At 49.8% G+C, this 17,684-nt stretch overlaps 1 protein-coding gene across 1 annotated transcript; it reads right to left on the bottom strand.

Annotated features, from left to right (window-relative positions):
- Positions 1-231: 231 nt before the first annotated feature.
- Dnaja4 (DnaJ heat shock protein family (Hsp40) member A4) lies at positions 232-17,431 on the bottom strand. Its single transcript, XM_032909386.1, has 8 exons — positions 16,889-17,431; positions 16,429-16,567; positions 10,059-10,239; positions 7,844-7,948; positions 7,007-7,234; positions 5,862-6,092; positions 2,136-2,236; positions 232-2,036 (listed from the first exon to the last, which is right to left on the bottom strand). The coding sequence occupies exons 1-8, from the start codon at positions 17,353-17,355 to the stop codon at positions 1,821-1,823; spliced, it is 1,668 nt and encodes a 555-aa protein (XP_032765277.1). The 5' UTR covers positions 17,356-17,431; the 3' UTR covers positions 232-1,820.
- Positions 17,432-17,684: the final 253 nt, after the last annotated feature.

Below are 17,684 nucleotides of genomic sequence, written 5' to 3'. Positions count from 1 at the left end.
GTTCAGAGGCTCCTCAGGTGGCAGCTTCTCAGAGTCCTAGTCTTTCCCTTCTGCTCCTCCCCACTACTCCAGCTCTCCATTGCAGTTCTCTCCAATCGGATCACTGCGTTCATCCCATGCCCCAAGTCAAAGCTCCCCAGGAGAAAGTTTATTACTTCTGTCAACCAGTGTGAGATAGTCTGGCATGTAACACGGTTAAGTGCTCAAGAAAAGAAAAGACAAAACCATTTGTCTCATACCAGCTCAATTTTAATTTTAAAGTGAAAAATGTACAGGTGGGAAAGTTAAGCAACGCCCTGCAGATTCATAACAAGGAGCTGACCTAGTTGTCCCACTACAAGCTGACAGCTCTCCAGCAGTGATTGATTTGTCACAGCACAGAAACGCCACCCTGGACTTGTGGTCCGCTTACTAACTGGAGGAAGCAGTTTTAAGTCTTACCATGGCCTGTGTTCAAAGTGAGCACTGCACTTTGAGAAAGCTGTTTGACCAGTCAGCAATGTCTGCTAGCTGACTTACCCGACTGGCCATGAGTCTCATCTGCACGTTGACTCCCCTAGGGGAGGGTCCTGGTCTGTGTCAAACTCTCTGGTACCATAAAAACCAAGTAACGGTGGATCTGACAGGTTACCCTGGCAGCTTAAGAAGCAGAGTATTTAACTTCATTTGTAGAAAAGAAGGGAGTAGTAAAGGCTAGAGGCTGAGGTAGCCTTCATTTAAAGTGCAATCTACTTGCCAGAAATATAGTAACTAGGACCCGTCCCAAGCAGCTATCATAGTCATGTTGATGCCAGCTAGCTAGAACCTGGTTGGGTCAGTTCTCACCACACATCACAAGCAGAAAGCCCTTTGCAGTATGGCTGTACAGTGAGAAGAACGGGCCTTTAGGGAAGAGTTGTCTAGAGAACAAGGTGGTAATACTGAGGGGTCTGTGCCATTGCACACCTTTAAGACATTAAGCTGGCTGTGCTGGGAGCTAAGCCACCAGCACTCCCCTTTGGTTGGTTCTGCAGCTGCACAGAGGCCAGGGAAAGCACTTTGGTGGGACAACACTGCAAAGGTCGTCAACAGATAATCATTAAGACCACAAAGAACAAGGTACGGGGTCACAGGCAAATGGCTTTATTGGCTTATCATTTAAAATGGGCTTGTCATCACAAGGCTTGGGAAGTTCAGACACTTCCAAGAGAGATGTTCAAACAAACCCCTTTCTAACCAGTCAAGGGGAAAGAACAGTAGGCCCGAGACTGACTGCAGCGTGAGTCCAGCCTACTCAGTATAACCAGGCATGCCAGGCCTACTGCAAGCCACATGTGCTTTTACTACCTAAGAGTTCCAGAGTCTGGATTCAGAACTGTTACTAGCAGACCTGAGCTCATACCCTCGGTGACTCTGCCAAGGGAGGAGGGGGAGGGGAACAGATTAGAGAAGGTGGCCAGACACCCACCTTCTAGGCCTTTGTTAGGGGCCAAGTGTTGGCTCTCTGGGCCTACTGTGGGAACGAACCATGGCAAAGCCACTAAGAAGCACAAAAAGTTAGTGTGGTACTGGCATCTCCAAAATATGTCCTGAAAGTACAAATGAGCAGATTCCATATTCAGACAGGAGGGCATTGAACTTAAAACATTTAAATATGAATCAAGCTATAACTTAAATTACAACTAAAGAGAGACAACACCCAAAAGATACTCGCGGTGAAGACTGCTGAACACATACACAGGACACCCCAAACATGAGGCTATTAAAGCGATGCCATTTTCATTGTGCCAAGTTTACATTCATCATGTGCTAGTCCAACCAGGCCATGCCACACCGCACCATCATGCCGTCTGGCACTGCACGCCAGCGCGGGGCCCATCGTCGTCCTCCTCATAGGCCTCCCTGTGCTGGCGCCAGCTCTGCTCGTTGGGGTTGAACTCCTTCAGCTCCACCTGATCCATATCATCTGTGATCCTCACCTTCTGCCGAGGGGGAAGCAGAGCCTCCAGCTGAGGAAGCTTCTCCAGAGAAAGCCACTGTTTTTCAGGGAAGACTACCTGCAGAGGTGAGCACAAAGGAGATGGGTTTCTTGGCTTTCCTTTCTGACAAGGATGGTGGACAGATGGTTGTGTCTCAGGAGGGTAGAGCGCACTTACTAAGAACTGTATGATAAGCATCCCCTTCTCCAGGGGGGCTTTGTAGATGGGCATCCCCTCATTGCGGACACACTTGAGGTCTCCATGCTTTATCACCTCACCTGTCACAAACAAGAAGGTTCATTTATGAAACAGGAAGATGAGGGGAGCCTAGGACGGTTAGCCTCCCTCTAAGAAGAGCTGGGGTGGGCTCTAGTGGCCTTGTGGTGAGGGGCAGAGGATGGAGTGCTACCCGTTAGGCATTAGGCAAGGGCTGGGGCAGGACACTCTGGCCCACATCAGGAAGGCAGCAAGCACACTGAGACCTCCACCATAATGTAGGATGGTTTAAAGTTAGGACTCTCCACTGGGTTTCCGACGGGGCTAGTACCTGCCTATGTCTTCTGGTGATTATGGATGTCCCTAGCACAAAGAAGTTGACCGCTGCTCACAGATGCAGGCAGAGCTTAGAAAGGGATTCACAGGAGTCTCCCAGTTACTCCTCCCATCCCCATCAACTTCCAGAGGCTGGGCATCCCAGGTTGCTAGGTGGCACTTGCTCTACTTAAGCTGGTTAGGACATTCCCGTACCACACGCTCGCTCTGCTCTGTCCACATTGGCAAGATCTCTAAAGGCATCTTGGAAAATTAGTACCTGGGGCACTTAAGACTCCTTCGAGGCTTAAAAGGGTTATCTCTTGCTAGGCTTGGAAGAGATTAGGGACAAAAAAGTATCTGGAAAATCCTCCCTTCAGTCATGAAAATGGACAAAGCTGGCCTGCTTGCAGCTCACCGGTCTAGAGGCTATCAAGTATGCACAAGCTCCTGTGTTCAGTCTGCAGCCCACAGGAAAAACAGGAAGATGTGGATAGGATAGAGGAAACCGAAGACGACTGACTCAGTAGTTCCTCCCCAAGGGACAGCACTCTATATGGAAACTTCCAGTCCATCAGGAGTTTCAGAAATTCAGCAGCCAATGCACTCTCCAGGGCCATTCCTGATGGATGCAGGGTGTTGGGATGACTGCTTAGCTGACAGGCCCAGGCTGCTGGGCTTTTGTGGTGTTAATGGACTTATCTGGAAATAGCCCTTCTGTCTGTGTCATCAGGTGCACTTCCTGCTGTCCCCCAGCCCAGCTGCCCAACCACCTCAGACTAGTTGGGATTGGGCACCCAGAGGCCAAGAGTGGAAAAGCCTACAAGAGAAGAGAGAAAAGCCCTGCCCACTTCTGCCAACTCCCCCTGCTTTCAACACCCACAATCCCTCAAGAGTTAAGTGGTTCTGGCAAGGCAGGTAGCTCAACAATGAAGGAAAGGGAAAGAAAATGAAAGGTAAACCAATAGGAAGAAAGGGTGTGCACAGACAGGCCCACACGTGCACACACACCAAATACTAGGAAGAAATCTCAGCAGGTTTTCTAGATGCCCTGCCCTTTCTCCCACCCAAGCAAGGAGTGGGTTTCTAAGGATTTCTTTTCCTTCCTCTGGGGCTTCTTCCTCATGAGCCCCACTTCTATCATTTACTCCCAGACTCCCCAAACCTGGCGTCAGGGAAGGAAGCAGAAGGGCTCCCCCTGCAACAGGGCCCTGCCCCAGAGAATTCTGCCAGGATGACCTGACCTCAGCGTCCACCCTTAGCCAAGGACGGCATTTCCAGAGAAGTCACACAAATGCTGCCACTCCTGGAGTTCAGAAAGGCTAGAATCTGAGATATCAGAAGGTTTGGGGTCTGAGATACATCACCAGGCCCAGTTCTGTTCCTAACAGGTGACCTGAAGCCTTGTGTGAGGTTAATACTTCAACTTAATGCCGCAAGTGACAGGAGGGGCTGGGGACCTGAGAGATTGTGGAGTGGAGCCTAAAGAAAGGCATCTCTGACATTAGAACTTCACAGACTGCATCAAATGTATGTATGTACCTGATCTTGACTAGGTATATGTAAGCACGTGTATACGTGCAAGTGTACCACAAACGGGGTAAAAAAAACTTAGCAGGAAAGCTTGTATTGGTGGATCTTGTATATTTTTATCTCTACAACTTTTTGTAAGCTTGAAATATGTTTTTCTGAGTCTCTTTCTTACAGCTTTTTGTAAGTCTGATCCACTTGTTGAAGCTCCTCATGCTGAGATTACAGGCCCGCACCAGCATACGTGGTTCATGTGGTGCTATGGACTGAACTCACAACTCAGTGCTAAGCAAACAGTCTACCTCTCCCCCACACACCTGAAATAGCATCTTGCTTTATGGACCAGGGTAGCTCCAATCTTGCAAATCCCTGGATTCAGCCTACCGAGTGCTGGGACTATGTGCGTACAGCAATAATGCACAGCTGTGAATTTGAAACTCAGATATTAAAATCACCATAAACTGATCATTTAGAAATGCAGTCTCAGGGGTTGGGGATTTAGCTCAGTGGTAGAGCACTTGCCTAGCAAGCGCAAGGCCCTGGGTTCAGTCCCCAGCTCTGGGGAAAAAGAAAAAAAAAGAAATGCAGTCTCCTCTGCTATCATCTCCAGCAAAGGAGAGATGGAAGGAATCAGAGAAGGGTGCCAGACAGGACTGGACGAGAAGAGTAGCCAGGAAGGGGAAATGGGCAGAGGCAGGAGAGGTCCTGGAGGTTGGCCACAGACACAGGTTCTCCCTGACCACAGGACTTCAGTTCCCAAGGCCTGTGCCGCAGGCTTCAGCCAGTTACCCACCCACAGACCCTCGTCATTGGTAAACCCTGCCTGCGTCGAAGCCCCAGGACACTTAGATTGCTTAACTTCTTCCACACCATGCAGACATCTTGGCTGTGCACAGCTGCCTGAGTTGCTAGCCCAGCCTCTGCCTCAGTTCCTTCTAGACAGGTGCTCTAGAGCCAGGATGGACCCACAACTTGTGTAACCATCAGCCTTCCTGGAGGCGGAGGACCTGGTGACTGTGTCGGTGCTGAGCCTGGGACCCAGCGGCAGCTCCTATGGGGGTGTATGGTCAGTTCCTGTGGAAGCCTCAAGATACGCTCTCAGCTAGTGTCCCCCCTCAGGAAAATCCTATTTCAACATGTTTTCAGGTAACCGCTCGGAACACAGAGGCACATACAAAGACAAACAGATACCACTCGCCTGTTGCCAGCTGTGTTCTACTACTCAAACGTTTACATTAGCTAGAAGATTCCAGATAAAATTTCAGGCTCAAAAGACTGACTTGAGAGTCCTCTTCCTGCCCTGGGAGAGTATTAGAGAAACTCATCACATCCTCTAGTCACGGGTGGTAATCTCATAAGCAGACATAATGGCTTGACAGGGTAAGTGAAGGCTGTTGCTGTGCAGACCTGATACCCGACCTAAGCGTTATCTCTAGAGCCTAAGATAGCAGAGAACAGAACAGACTCCAAAGTTGTCCTCTCACTCCCCACACACACAGCACAAGAAACTGTAAAAAAAAAAAAAAAAAAAAAAAAAAAATTGTCTAGGGCTGAAGAGATGGTTTGGCAATTAGGAACAGGTACTGCAGCTCAGGACCAGAGGTCACGTCCCAGCACCCATGTCAGGTGACTCCCAGCTGCAGGAAGAGCCCCTGCCTCCGCGGGTACATGTACACAAGTGCACACACCCACACAAGCACACATGCACATAAGCATAATTAAAGATAAAGTGTATCTTTCAAAGAGTAAGAGGATGTCATTATTCAGAGTGTCAGTTGGCACCATGAAAGCCACTGTGCACGATCCGTTACCGGACACGCGGAACACGGAAGCGGTGCTTACCTGACTTAGATGAAATGATGAGGACTCGATCATCCAGCGTTTTTATTGTCTTCTTGAAGCCACAAAGAGCTTCAGAGAGCTGAATTTTCATTTTCATGATCAAATCATGGCCTCGTCTCTGAAAGACACTATGATCCTTCTGATCAAGCACAATTATGACATCACCAGGTTCCAGCTCAGGCTCCTGATCTCCTTCTCCATGAAACAGTATCTTTTGCCCATCCTTCATACCTAGGGAACATCACCCTTCTGATTAGCCGCTTCTCACAGCCAGAGCTCACAGATTCTGAAGGGACAGAAATTGGGGGGTGGGGGTAGGGTGTCCTTAACTCATTAACTTTCCCAGCCTCCCATGGGCAGTGTTGTTGGAGTAACTGGGATGATTACCAAGCAAAGCTTGAATTCCAACACAGGCCCTGGATCAACGGCCATGAGGGAGAAGGCAGTAAGATCCACATCCGATCACATGACACTCCTCAGCCCCCAGTGCTCCGGTGCTACATTAAGGACACACACGGTGAAGCCACCACCCACCACCCGGTACACATGGGCCATGTCTTTACAGCTTGAAGGGGAGACCTGTGGAAGTGCCTAGTCTTTTCAGGATGCTGGTTTACGACACAAGGCATTATCTAAGAAGTCTTTTACCAGCTGGCGGTTTGGGCTTTGGTCCCATCCAGGCTACGACATATTTGTTGGATCAGAAAGTCAAAGAATCGGGATTTTTGGAAAAACGGAAGGGACAGAAATAGGTCTTAAGATGACCAGACAAAACAGCAAGGGAAGGCACTGCATCTGGGAGAATATGGAGCAGCACAGGGGAGGAGGAGAAGGGGGCGGGGGCAGCATACAGGTCCAAAAACCTTTAAAAGCTCAGGCAGCCAATGGGCAATAAAAGCCATTGAAAAATACTTCAGAGGATCCCTAAAGGACGGGTAAGGGCAGCTGAACAGACTCCAGGGTCAAGAGTTTGTCTGTGACTTCATTGGTCCTTCCTCAGGCCAGGTCATGGGAAGGTGACCTGAAAAGGGACTTCCAGCAGCCTTCACCTGTGAACAAGCTGTCACACAGAGCCTCATCCCGACACCTAACCCCGGGTACCACGTTAGCAGAGTGGGCCCCTCCCGCGTTAGTGCTCGCCTCACCTTTATCCACGTGTACCTCGATAATCTTCTTCTCTCGGGTAACCTTGGCGCCGCTGCAGTCCTCGCAGCGGTCCTTGGGGTTGATGCGCTCCCCCTGGCCCTTGCACTCGATGCACACAGTCTGGATCTGCTGCACCATGCCCGGCCCGATCTGCTGGATATGGATCTGCATCCCCCGCCCCTTGCACAGAGGGCACTTCTCCGCGGATCCCTTCTTCCCACCAATGCCTGTGGAGGTGGGAGACAAGCAGAGAGAGGTGTCCCTTTCAGCAGGGAGCCGCCTGTCCCACTGGGCACTGGGCTCAGCATGCTGTACTTATTCAAACAATGTGGCGGTGTTTGGAAGAGAACAGCCAAGCAGATCCCATCTAGATGCTAACATCTAATCTCTGGGGTGCACAGCAGCCTGGGACTGTAGGGAGCTACAGGACATAAGCCTCGTCACTGCAGGCCACCATACAGATCAGGCAGTTCTCTGTGTGACAACATGGGTCTTAGGGTCACCAGATTTTACTTCTCTTGAAAATCCAAATCTTAAACGAGGGTTTACGGGGACACTGGCCCTTCACACATGCCCTGTGATGGCAGAACAAAGATGTCTGCTGTCTCGCTCGACAGGAAAACGCTGCCAACCCCTACATTAGGAGAACTGTCCAGATCTGAAACTTTAAGAATGGATGCCAACACACTGACGCATAAAAACATTTAGACAAGCAGATAGGGCTTCAGGGCTTCCCGCTTACAAACCCTGCTCGACTCCCACACTGGACAAGATCCGTTATTTTTCTCGGAAATGAGGGTCTGAGCTGTGAGAGGCATTCCGCCATTTGCTTTTACCTTCACATTTCTCACAAATTATATTTTTCTGGAGGGCCAGTTTCTTAGTGATTCCATTATATAAGTCTTCCAGAGTTACTGACAGCTGGTGTACAACATTCTTGCCTGCCGGGGGACAAAGAGCCAGTTAGTGGGACTGCCAGACCAGACCACTGCCTTACACTGTACCCCAAGGCTCTTCTGGAAGCCAGGACACTAGAGCTGGGTCAGAGTCTGGTCTGCCCTGCCCCGCCCTGCCCCGCCCCGCCCCACCCCACCCCACAGGAAGTAATGCATCATTAAACCAACCTATCCTATTGGTCCCTACCAAGATGGAAAGCTAACTTTTGTCTACCTATGAGCTGGTTATCCAGTCATTTAGAGAAGTCAACAAAAAGACTGTCCATTTTCATTCTCTGAGGACACAACCCCTTCCTCAGCGATGAAGGATGACAGCCTCCAGCTGCTTCACTGGAACTCTTGCGTGGGCACCGAGCCTTTTACTTAATAAGCTCTTCTGTAGAGTAAGCCTACATCCTCCAGGGAGGAGTGTTTTTCTCTGACCAAAGCTCTAATCTGCATTCAGGACGGAGGGGAAGACATGGCCTTCAGGATGCACGGGTACCACTCCTATTCCTGGGGACCAACACCCCAACACTTCCCTGTTGCCTGAGCCTGTGTTCTATCGGTCACTGAGACAAGGTGTCCTGGGCTTTGGTTGTCACCTTGGAGAGATGACTTAATTAAGGGTGTGAAGCTTCTCATTTCAGGATAGCTAGAGCGCCAGGCAAGAGGAGACACAAAGTTTTAATCATGTTCACACCTCCGAGCGTGTGAGCAGGCAGTACACCAGGAGTGGGGAGGGACTTTTCTCTTACAAGCACTGCCATTTTCAGAACACTGTGTGCATAGAATTGACAGCCATGCTTTTTAAAGCTCAAAGCCAATTATAATATGAGGACAAATACATCTATCCAGGGGCTCCCACTGACCAAAGACACACTTCGTAAAACTAATGAGTGTACCTCTCCAATCTAGCAGTGCAGTTAAGCTTGGCTGTGTGTATGGTTTTAGGATCCAAAGTGGATTATCTGCGGTAAGCTGGCAGGGGCGGGGCCATCAGCAGAGACAGACAATTCAGTCACACAGCAGCCAGCCAGCAGGAGGTGGGGAGTAAAGAAATGAGGCCGGACAGAGGGGCGGAGCTCCGTGGCAGGGTGCATTCCCTAGCATGAAGCTCTGGGAGGTAGAAGCAGGAAGAGTTCAAGATCACCCCTCAGCTACACAAGGAATGTGGAGACAGCTTAGGACACATTAAACCAGGACTCAAAATAGGAGCTGGGAGCAGGAAGAGGGTAAAGGGCACAGGAACACGCACAGGTAGTGTGTGTGTGTTTGCTGGGGGTGTCGTTTATCTCCTAGGATTGAAGCTGCTGACCAGAATGGAGTCTGAGAAGGCCGTTCATTTTAAAGCAGAGGTCAACTCTGTTTCTCAGAACATCTGATGTCGGCTGGGGATGAGGCCACCCTGAACATGGCAGTGTCCTGACCAGAATAATGAGAGAGCCTGCAGGCCTGGCCCAGATTGGGGCCCAAGAGATGGGTGGATGGGAAAGAGGGGAGGGAGGAGGGGCACTCTGGATAGATTCACTAAGCACTGAAGTGTCAGTTGTGTCCCTTCGGACACCAGCGCCTGGCCTTATGACGGGATGAATGTGACCTTGCTCTTTTGTTTCTTTAGGGACTGGGCATCACTGTCGGCTCAGGCGGGCCTAGAACTCAGTAATTCTCCTGTTCTGCTCTCCTGGGTGCTACATGTGTTCCTTTATCTATAATCCCATCTGCTCCTTTTTAATCGGGGCATTGGAAAGGTGTCAGGTAATTAAATATGCAAGAGAATCCAGCAGCCTGGACACTGATAAGATTCAAAACTATTTCACAATCCCCAATAGCCACACTCGTTACAAGTATGCTCCATCTTGATTCCTGCAACATAGACACTACAAACCTAGTTTACCTTTCTTTACAAGCATTTAGAGGCTGGAAAGATGGCTCCCAGGGTAAGGGCATTTACTGCCTGACGACCGACCTGAGTTCAATCTATAGAATCTACACAACTGAAGAGAGAACCAACTCTTGCACACTGTCTTCTGACCTACACACCTATACACACCCACACACACCTACACACACCTACACACACACACGAATAAAAAAATTAATTAAAAGCATTTACCTCTTCTCTCTCTAGTCATCCGCCCTCCACCACCAAAAAACATGTCAAAGATATCCATGGGTGAAGAGAAGCTGGGGCTACCCGATCCCCCTTCTTTAATTGCCTGTTCTCCACCTTGGTCATAGATGTCTCTTTTCTTTGGATCTGAAAGTACTTCATATGCCTGGGATATAAGTTTAAACTTTGGAGAGAAAGAGAGAGAGAGAGAGAGATTAAAAATGAGTCCCAGAGAGGTTTGCGATGTTTTCCCATAAGCAAGCCTACCTCCCAATCCCAAGCCACTCCCACCAGCTGTTACGATGTTGTCTATATATTTGCTGCCAAAGGACAAACATTATATGGAACTTTGCTATGGGGATATTTCAAGAACTGGGCTGGAAAGTAGGGAGGAGAGAAAGCTCATCACCACTTGGCAGCACCAGCCAGAAGACATGGAGTCCAGCAGGAGAAGGAGACCCCCAAGGCTTCATCTCCAAGCAGCCTAGGGCTCAACATGCTACCATGGTTTCCAGCTACAGGAATCACTTAATAGATTACAAGTGTGAAATCCAACCTCGGCCACCCGTGAGCACTTGCTGGCATGCCAGATTCTACTGTGTGTAGCTGTACTGATCTCCCAGCTCTGCCTATCCTAGCATCTTCCCAATCTCAGTCACGACAATGCCAGTCTCACCTGTCAACAAAATCCTGGTGGTGCTTACTCTCCATCTCTATCTCTGGAACTCTGACAGACACCATACCCCACGTGTGGAATGCCTTCCAAACCTTTACCATCAGAATCTAATTGTAAGAAAGGAACTAGCAAACCCAAACTGAGAGGGGCATTCTGTAAGTCTAAACAGGAGTTAGCATGGAGGCTCGCCCTCTGAGTGATTACACACAGGTAAAAATGGTTATAAAGACTGGTACTGGAACAAAACTGGAAACGTCAACTATGTTTCCAATTGAAAGTCATACAAGGGGATATCTTTAAGGATGTCCTTGTTCCTGGGGAGAACATGCTACAGTATTTTACTGAACATTCCTTACAAAAGTTCTAGCAACAGGTGTACTATGTGACAACTTATCTTAAATTGTTGAGGCCAGGAGGAGGCTGTTCTCAGCACACTTTTAAGTATATGGACCTATCTAAAATAAGACAACTAAATAAAACACTAAAACCTGTCATTTTGTCCTTTGCTCTCTTGTGCTATCCAGTAACCTCACTCCCGCTTTTTGAGTCTGTTCTGCCCAAGCCTGTGAACTGTGAACCTCCCAAGCCACCATTCTTGCTGTTACCTACAACCAACTCTGCCCTCCTCTTCTCTTTGGCCCCAGTATTTGTGTTTTGGAAAGGTCTCACTTTGTAGCATAGTCGTGCCTAGAGCTCACTATGTCACCCAGGTTGACCTCAAACTCACAACAATCCTCCTGCCTCCATCTTCTAAATTCCTGATTTCAGTTCAGCTCTGGTCCACAGCCTCCTTGCTCTCTCTGAACACTGCTACATGTCCCTACAACAAGCACAGGTCTTCAAGCCTCTGCTCAAAGCCTCCTTTCCCAGGGAGCCTAAAGCCCTCATGTCCCAGCTTTCAAACTGCAAGCCCACCCACTGGTCTCCCAGCCCCTTCCAAGGGCATTCCTCTGCCATGCTGCACTATGAGTCACACTATTGCCCCAGGAAGATGGGCGGCCAGCCTGGGACACCAAGGTGTCTGAGCCTACAACTGTGTGTGCCATTCGGACAATACTTGGCAACTGTCTGTCAAATGGACAGCTCTGAAGTTTAGATAAGAATAAATGAGGCTGGCTCTTGGCCCTCTGAAGGCTAATCACTCCTTGGTAGGACATAAGTACAAAGTATCTTTCATGACTTCTTAGACCCTACAGGGGAAAATAAATGCCACAAAAGCACAGATGAAGAAGCCGACAGAGACGTTAGTAAGTCACCCCATGTTCCACAGACCCCTGACCAGGACCAGGAGCAACAAATCAACATCAGCCAAAAAAAAATCAAACAAAAAAACAGGATTAAAAAGTTTTAATTAAGCCTTTTATGTATGTCTATGTACGTCTATATACACGCATATGCATGTAGGCACCATGGAGGCCAGAAGAGGTCATACGGATCCCTGGTACTGGAGTTACAGGGCGTGAACTGCCTGACATGGGTGCCAGGAACTGAGCCTTCATCCTCTGTAAGAACAGTAAGTGCTCTTAGCCTCTGAGGCATCTCTGCAGCCCCTGAGAGTGAGTATTAAAAACCCTTCATGGAGTGGGGAAGATGACTCACAAGGTACAAGTTCCTGCCATACTGACCCAAGTTCAGATCCCCAGAACACAGGAAAAAAGCTTATGTGGTATATGAGTTTTTATAATCCTACAATGGAGGAAGAGAGACAAGAGGGGTTGCCTGGAAGCTCTAGGGCCAGCTAGCCTAGAGTACACACAGCACAGTAACAGAAACAAAAGATGCCCGGCTTCAAAAACAAGGTAGGAGGCAAGTATTAATTCCAAGAGCTGTCTCAGTTCCACAGAGATACCATGGCACGCCCGTACCTACCCTCCAGCACACACAAAGCCATCAGCATTCATACCCAGCAGCTTATATTCTGGGTTAACTCCCATAGTACACTGTTCAAGGAAGTGAGGAGCACACATTACCATTGCTTTCTCCAGTAAAACAAAAACATCGAAACACACCACCAACCGGAGGCATGGGGATTAAATACATAGTTTGGCAGGCCAGAAAGTAAGTAGGCTGGGCTGCTACCTGGAGCTTCTGGAGTCTTTGAAGGAAAGTATGCTCAGGAGGATCCACTAAAACACCCACCAAACACCCTGGATGCCCCAAAGAAGCTTGGGTTTAACAGATGAACAGATGAACTGAAGAACAGAAAAAAAACCAAAAACCTTCCTTGTCACTTGGGTGATTCAATTATAGGCCAGACCTGATGGGACAGGGGCTCCAAATGCTTGTAACAGGTTCTCCTACTTCTGCGAACCTGTTAGAAGACCTTCTTTCCTCCCTGTTGGGATTAGGGTTCTATGATTTTTGCCACAGACCTTTTATGGAAAGACTCCAGCTGAGAAATGGCTGAGAACCACATAGCAACCTGGAAATGTACTTATGATAAAGTACTAAGAAGAAGGGAAAACATTCCAGGTATATAGCTCACTCCCGTAATCTCTGCACTCTAGGAAGCTAAGGAAGATGTTGCCCTGAAGTCCACCTGGACTCCTAGATACTTTGTTAACAAAGCAAAAACAAAAACAAAAGGAAGGGAGGGATGGAGGGAGGGTGGGAGGGTGGGTGAGGGCCCGGAGAGATGGCTTTTCCTCTGTATTCTGAAAATTCAGTCCTTTTCTTTGAGACAGAGTCCCAAGAATCCCAGATGGCCCATGAATTTCAAAATAGCCTTGAACTTCAGATCCACTTGCTTTTGTCTCCCAAGTGCTACAATTGCAGGCATGCACATGCACCTGGCTTCCATGGCACTGGGGATCAAACCCAGGGCACTGTGCATGCCAGGTAAGAACTACACCAGCTGAGCTATACCCCCGGCCCACATTCTGAAACTTTCTGCGTTGTTACTGTTCAGATTTTTATCTTGGACATGTTACTAAAACCAAAATCTATAATGAAACTGCCAAAAGACCAAATGCATCTGGGTAAGTGATCTGCTATCATCACCTCTGAAAGGGACTATTCTTGCTGACCTGCCATCCCGTGTCTTGCAGAAAACCAACTGCAGCTACAACAAGCATAGACTTCATGTAGGGCAGAATGGCTGACAACAAACACAGGCTGCCCACTGCTTAGCAACACAGGACAACAGAGCAGAAAACAAAGACCAACACTCTGCCGGCTTCTCAGCTGTCCTAGGACTTGGTGGAAAGGACTCACTCAATCTAGGTTTGGAGACATTAATAATACATGACAAACTTAGGTGGAAAAAAATAAACACAAAGTCCCACCTGTAGCACAAACAGTAGTCCAAAACTACATACAAATTCTCACAAAAAAACCTGGAAAAGCCCAGTGCATGCAAGGACCAGAAGAGAAGCTACATGGTGTGTGAATGAATGAATGATAGCTCTCTGGGGAATTCTGTAGCAGTTTCCACAAACTGTGTCCCTGTCTCCTCATCCCCTCAGGTTTGCAATCCACATTTCTCCCCAGTCCCTCTTCACTGTGCCTTCCCTCCCACCGTGAGAGTTCTCCTGCTTACACACAGAATTAAAGTCTGTTTTTTCTGACCTCATTCCTCACCCAGTCAACAAACATTTTAGCATCTATATGGCACAGTTAGATTCACCCATGCCCTTAAGTGGAACTGGCATCAGACAGACCACTAAGGGTCATAACAGTAAGATAAGGTTGAAGGCTAGCTGGCCAGCCTGTGGTCAGGAGTGACCTCTGCCAGATGACTTAGTAAAGAACTAAAGAAAATGGGTCACCCCTTCATGAAAAGTAGAGAGGGAAGTGTATTTCTGACAGTGGGTACACACTGCCCTCCTCCCAGTAAAGAAAAGAGAAACCTACCTACCACATCTTACTTTGTAAAAGAATTATTTATGTGATACTACCTTGGTTACCTGGCTATAAATAAATATTAGTTTAAACCAAGGGCAAACAACCTGCCTGGGCAGGTGAGTAGGTGTTGAAAGCCACGCACTATGCAAAAACGGCAAATATAATTTGCTCTTAAAGCTTGACCACAGCAAAAGCACTCTCAATTTCAGATGGGAAGCAAACAGCAGGGATGCCTCTTGGTGACTTCGATGTGACCTGAGACCAGAATGGAAGGCTTCTCCCCAAGTTGCCTGCTGAAACAAAACAGAAGGCAACTCGGAAACCTCGAGGCTCTCCTTAAAGAATTGTCTGCAGGGTGGAGAGATGGAGGGATGGGGAGATAGCTGCTCTTTCCGAACCTAGGTTCGATTCCTAGCACCAATATAGCGGTTAACAACCATCTGTAACTTCAGTTCCAGAGGATTCAGCACCTTCTCCTGGCCTCCAAGGGCACCAGACGGGCATGTGGTGCACAAAGATACTTCCAGGCAAAACATCCATACACACAAAAGTATCAAAAAAGAAGGCCAGCTACTGATAACTGAACGGAGGAAACAGGTCTGTGAATCACCCGACACAATGCAGGAAGCTGGTGACTTTAAAAGCTACAGTAAGCCACCTAAATATAGACAAGAAGGGACACAAATGGGTATAATGGTCTTACAGGGAGGCATTTTAAACTTGTGACAGCCACATTCGGCACATGAGGCTAAATATAAATATTCTATCATTGCCGCCACCAGCCAACCTTCGCTCAGGAGCTCGACTGCCCCAGCTTGGAGTTACTAATGCAGACAGGGATTTTGATCCAAGTGTCATTTCCACAGGTCTAAATGCTAGGCAGGATGAACAGTGGCCCCAAAAGTGGTCCAGGTGTGACCGAGCTATGAGCTCCAACCGCGGCACTGGTTCCCAAGACAGCCAAAGTCGGTTTTTTTGTTTGTTTATTTGGTTGGTTGGTTGGTTGGTTTTTTTTTTTTTTAAACGGCAAGAAGTGAAGAAAGAAAAGAAACAGGAGAGCTAGCCAGCTCTCCTTGCAATGGCTGGCACTTTGAGTCGCCTATTCAGGTGGGTCATGTCCTCTTTGGGAACAAAATTTAGAATGTCTTATTTCTGTAAACAGGATGGAAATGGTTTAAATTAGGACACCAATATGCAGAGCACTTCAGCCTATTATCTGTCTGTGCTTATGGTCATCTGTGGGTCATTTGTCACAGGAAACCTGGAGTTCTCACTATAAACAGCTGTGTCAGGTTACAGACTTCTGCATCCCTGATTAATAAGGACAACAAAAAAAATGACGATTCCGTGTCTGAAAACTGTATCAGGCAGGAGGTGGCCTTACAGATCAAATCCACTCAGTCCCTCTCGAGAGACACTGGGTTTGTCTCATCACAGGAACTCATCCCTAGGGCTTATGCAACACGCGGAACATAAACACAATATTTCGCTGCCGGGAGTGCCCACCAAGCACATAGCTTCTGTTCACCGGTGCCAAGGTTTCTGGTTTGCCGGCGTCCTCTCCCATAGGAATCACCTCTGAGAGCTGGGCTCCCATAGGTCAGTCCCGGAGCACCGTCAGGGTCCTCACAGCCGGGAGGCAGGGGCTCCAGAAACACTTGTAGAGTGAACGGAGGAGGCACGGATGGCTCTCCGGCTGGCGCCCTGCACCTAGCCTTGCTAGGCGCCCCCGACTGACTGCGCCCCGCGGCCTCCCTCGGGCTGGCGCGGCGCCTGGAGAGAGCCTCTGCGCCGCCTTCAATAATTCACAGCCCGGGTCCTCCCGTGACCCCGACGCCCCGAGGGGCCCCGCACCTTTTCGCCCTCATCCGGGTTCTTGTCTGGGTGGTACTTGAGCGCCAGCTTCCGATAGGCCTTCTTGATCTCCTCCGGGGACGCGCTGGGCTTCACCCCCAGGATGTCATAGTACTGGGTCTCCTTCACCATCTTGTCTCTGCGGGGTGGGGCGGGCGAGGCGGGTCAGCGCGTCCCCGACGCCCCCCGGGCCTCCGGCCCGCGCCCCCGCCGCCGGCCTGAGCGTCACGGTCTCGGTCGCGGCCGCTTCCCGGGGTTCCGTCCCGAGCGTGCGCCCGGGACCCACTTGTGCACCCGGCACCGCCGCACTTGAGCCGCCGGCACCTCCGCCGCGGGCTTTTATTCGGCGCCGGCGGAAGGTTCCGCCAGGAGGCGTGACGCCACAAAGGCCCAGAACGTTCGCGGAGGTTCCGGCGGCTCCCGGGCTCGGTTCTCAGGCCGGCCGGGCGCGCGCGCTCACCCGTTCTCCTCGGCAGTCTGCTCCTCTGGCTGGCCGTCCGACTCCCCGGAGCTCCAGTTCTGATTACCGCCACGGGCCATGTTGGGATGGTCGGTGGCGGGGGGTTTCGGCGTGGAGGATTCGGGCTTCGTGGTGGAGGTTGGCCGCTGCCGGCTGTCACGCCGCCCTGAAGCTGGTCCCTTGCCCTTGCGTGGGTCCCCGGGGTTAGGCCGCTCTGAGATCCGCTGGCTTGCAGGAGGGCCTCGTGCGCGCGAACCCTGGGCGGAGGAGAGCTTGGACTGGAAGGGCAGCGTGCGTGCTGGCCCCACCCGGCCTCTGCCTCGGGGTGTGGCCGCCTTCTGTTCGGTCACTGCGGGGGTGTGCTCTGGGGTCTGCCTCGGATTGTTGCATTTTTGAGGGTGTTGGAGTGGATGGCTGCCTTCTGCGGTGGTGTCGAGATCCTGTGGTTGCTGGTTCCCCCTAGGCATCTTGAAGGCTGGGTGACCCCCGTAGCCTTTGAAGATGTGAACGGCGGCCTTCAGGTGGCCTTAGTTTGGACGCCGGCCTCTCTACTGCCCACAGCTGGAAACCTCATAAGTACCCCAAGGGTGAGGGGTGACGTCTCCCAGCTGTGAGCAGTGATGACGTCTGTCATATGTGAACAGTGACATCTTCCTAAGTCTTTCAAGGATGGGCAGTGATCTCTCTTTTTCTTGGGAGTGGGAATCCCCCAACGCACATGTCAGTGCACAAATGGACCAAGGCAGAGCCATCAGTCCAATATTGCAGCTCTAACGGGTGCTGAAGCGAACAAAAC

The sequence above is a fragment of the Rattus rattus genome, chromosome 8 (assembly GCF_011064425.1).
Source record: "Rattus rattus isolate New Zealand chromosome 8, Rrattus_CSIRO_v1, whole genome shotgun sequence".
Taxonomy (NCBI): domain Eukaryota; kingdom Metazoa; phylum Chordata; class Mammalia; order Rodentia; family Muridae; genus Rattus; species Rattus rattus.
Note: the sequence above shows the minus strand (reverse complement) of the source record. Positions and strands in the feature narration are given on the sequence as shown.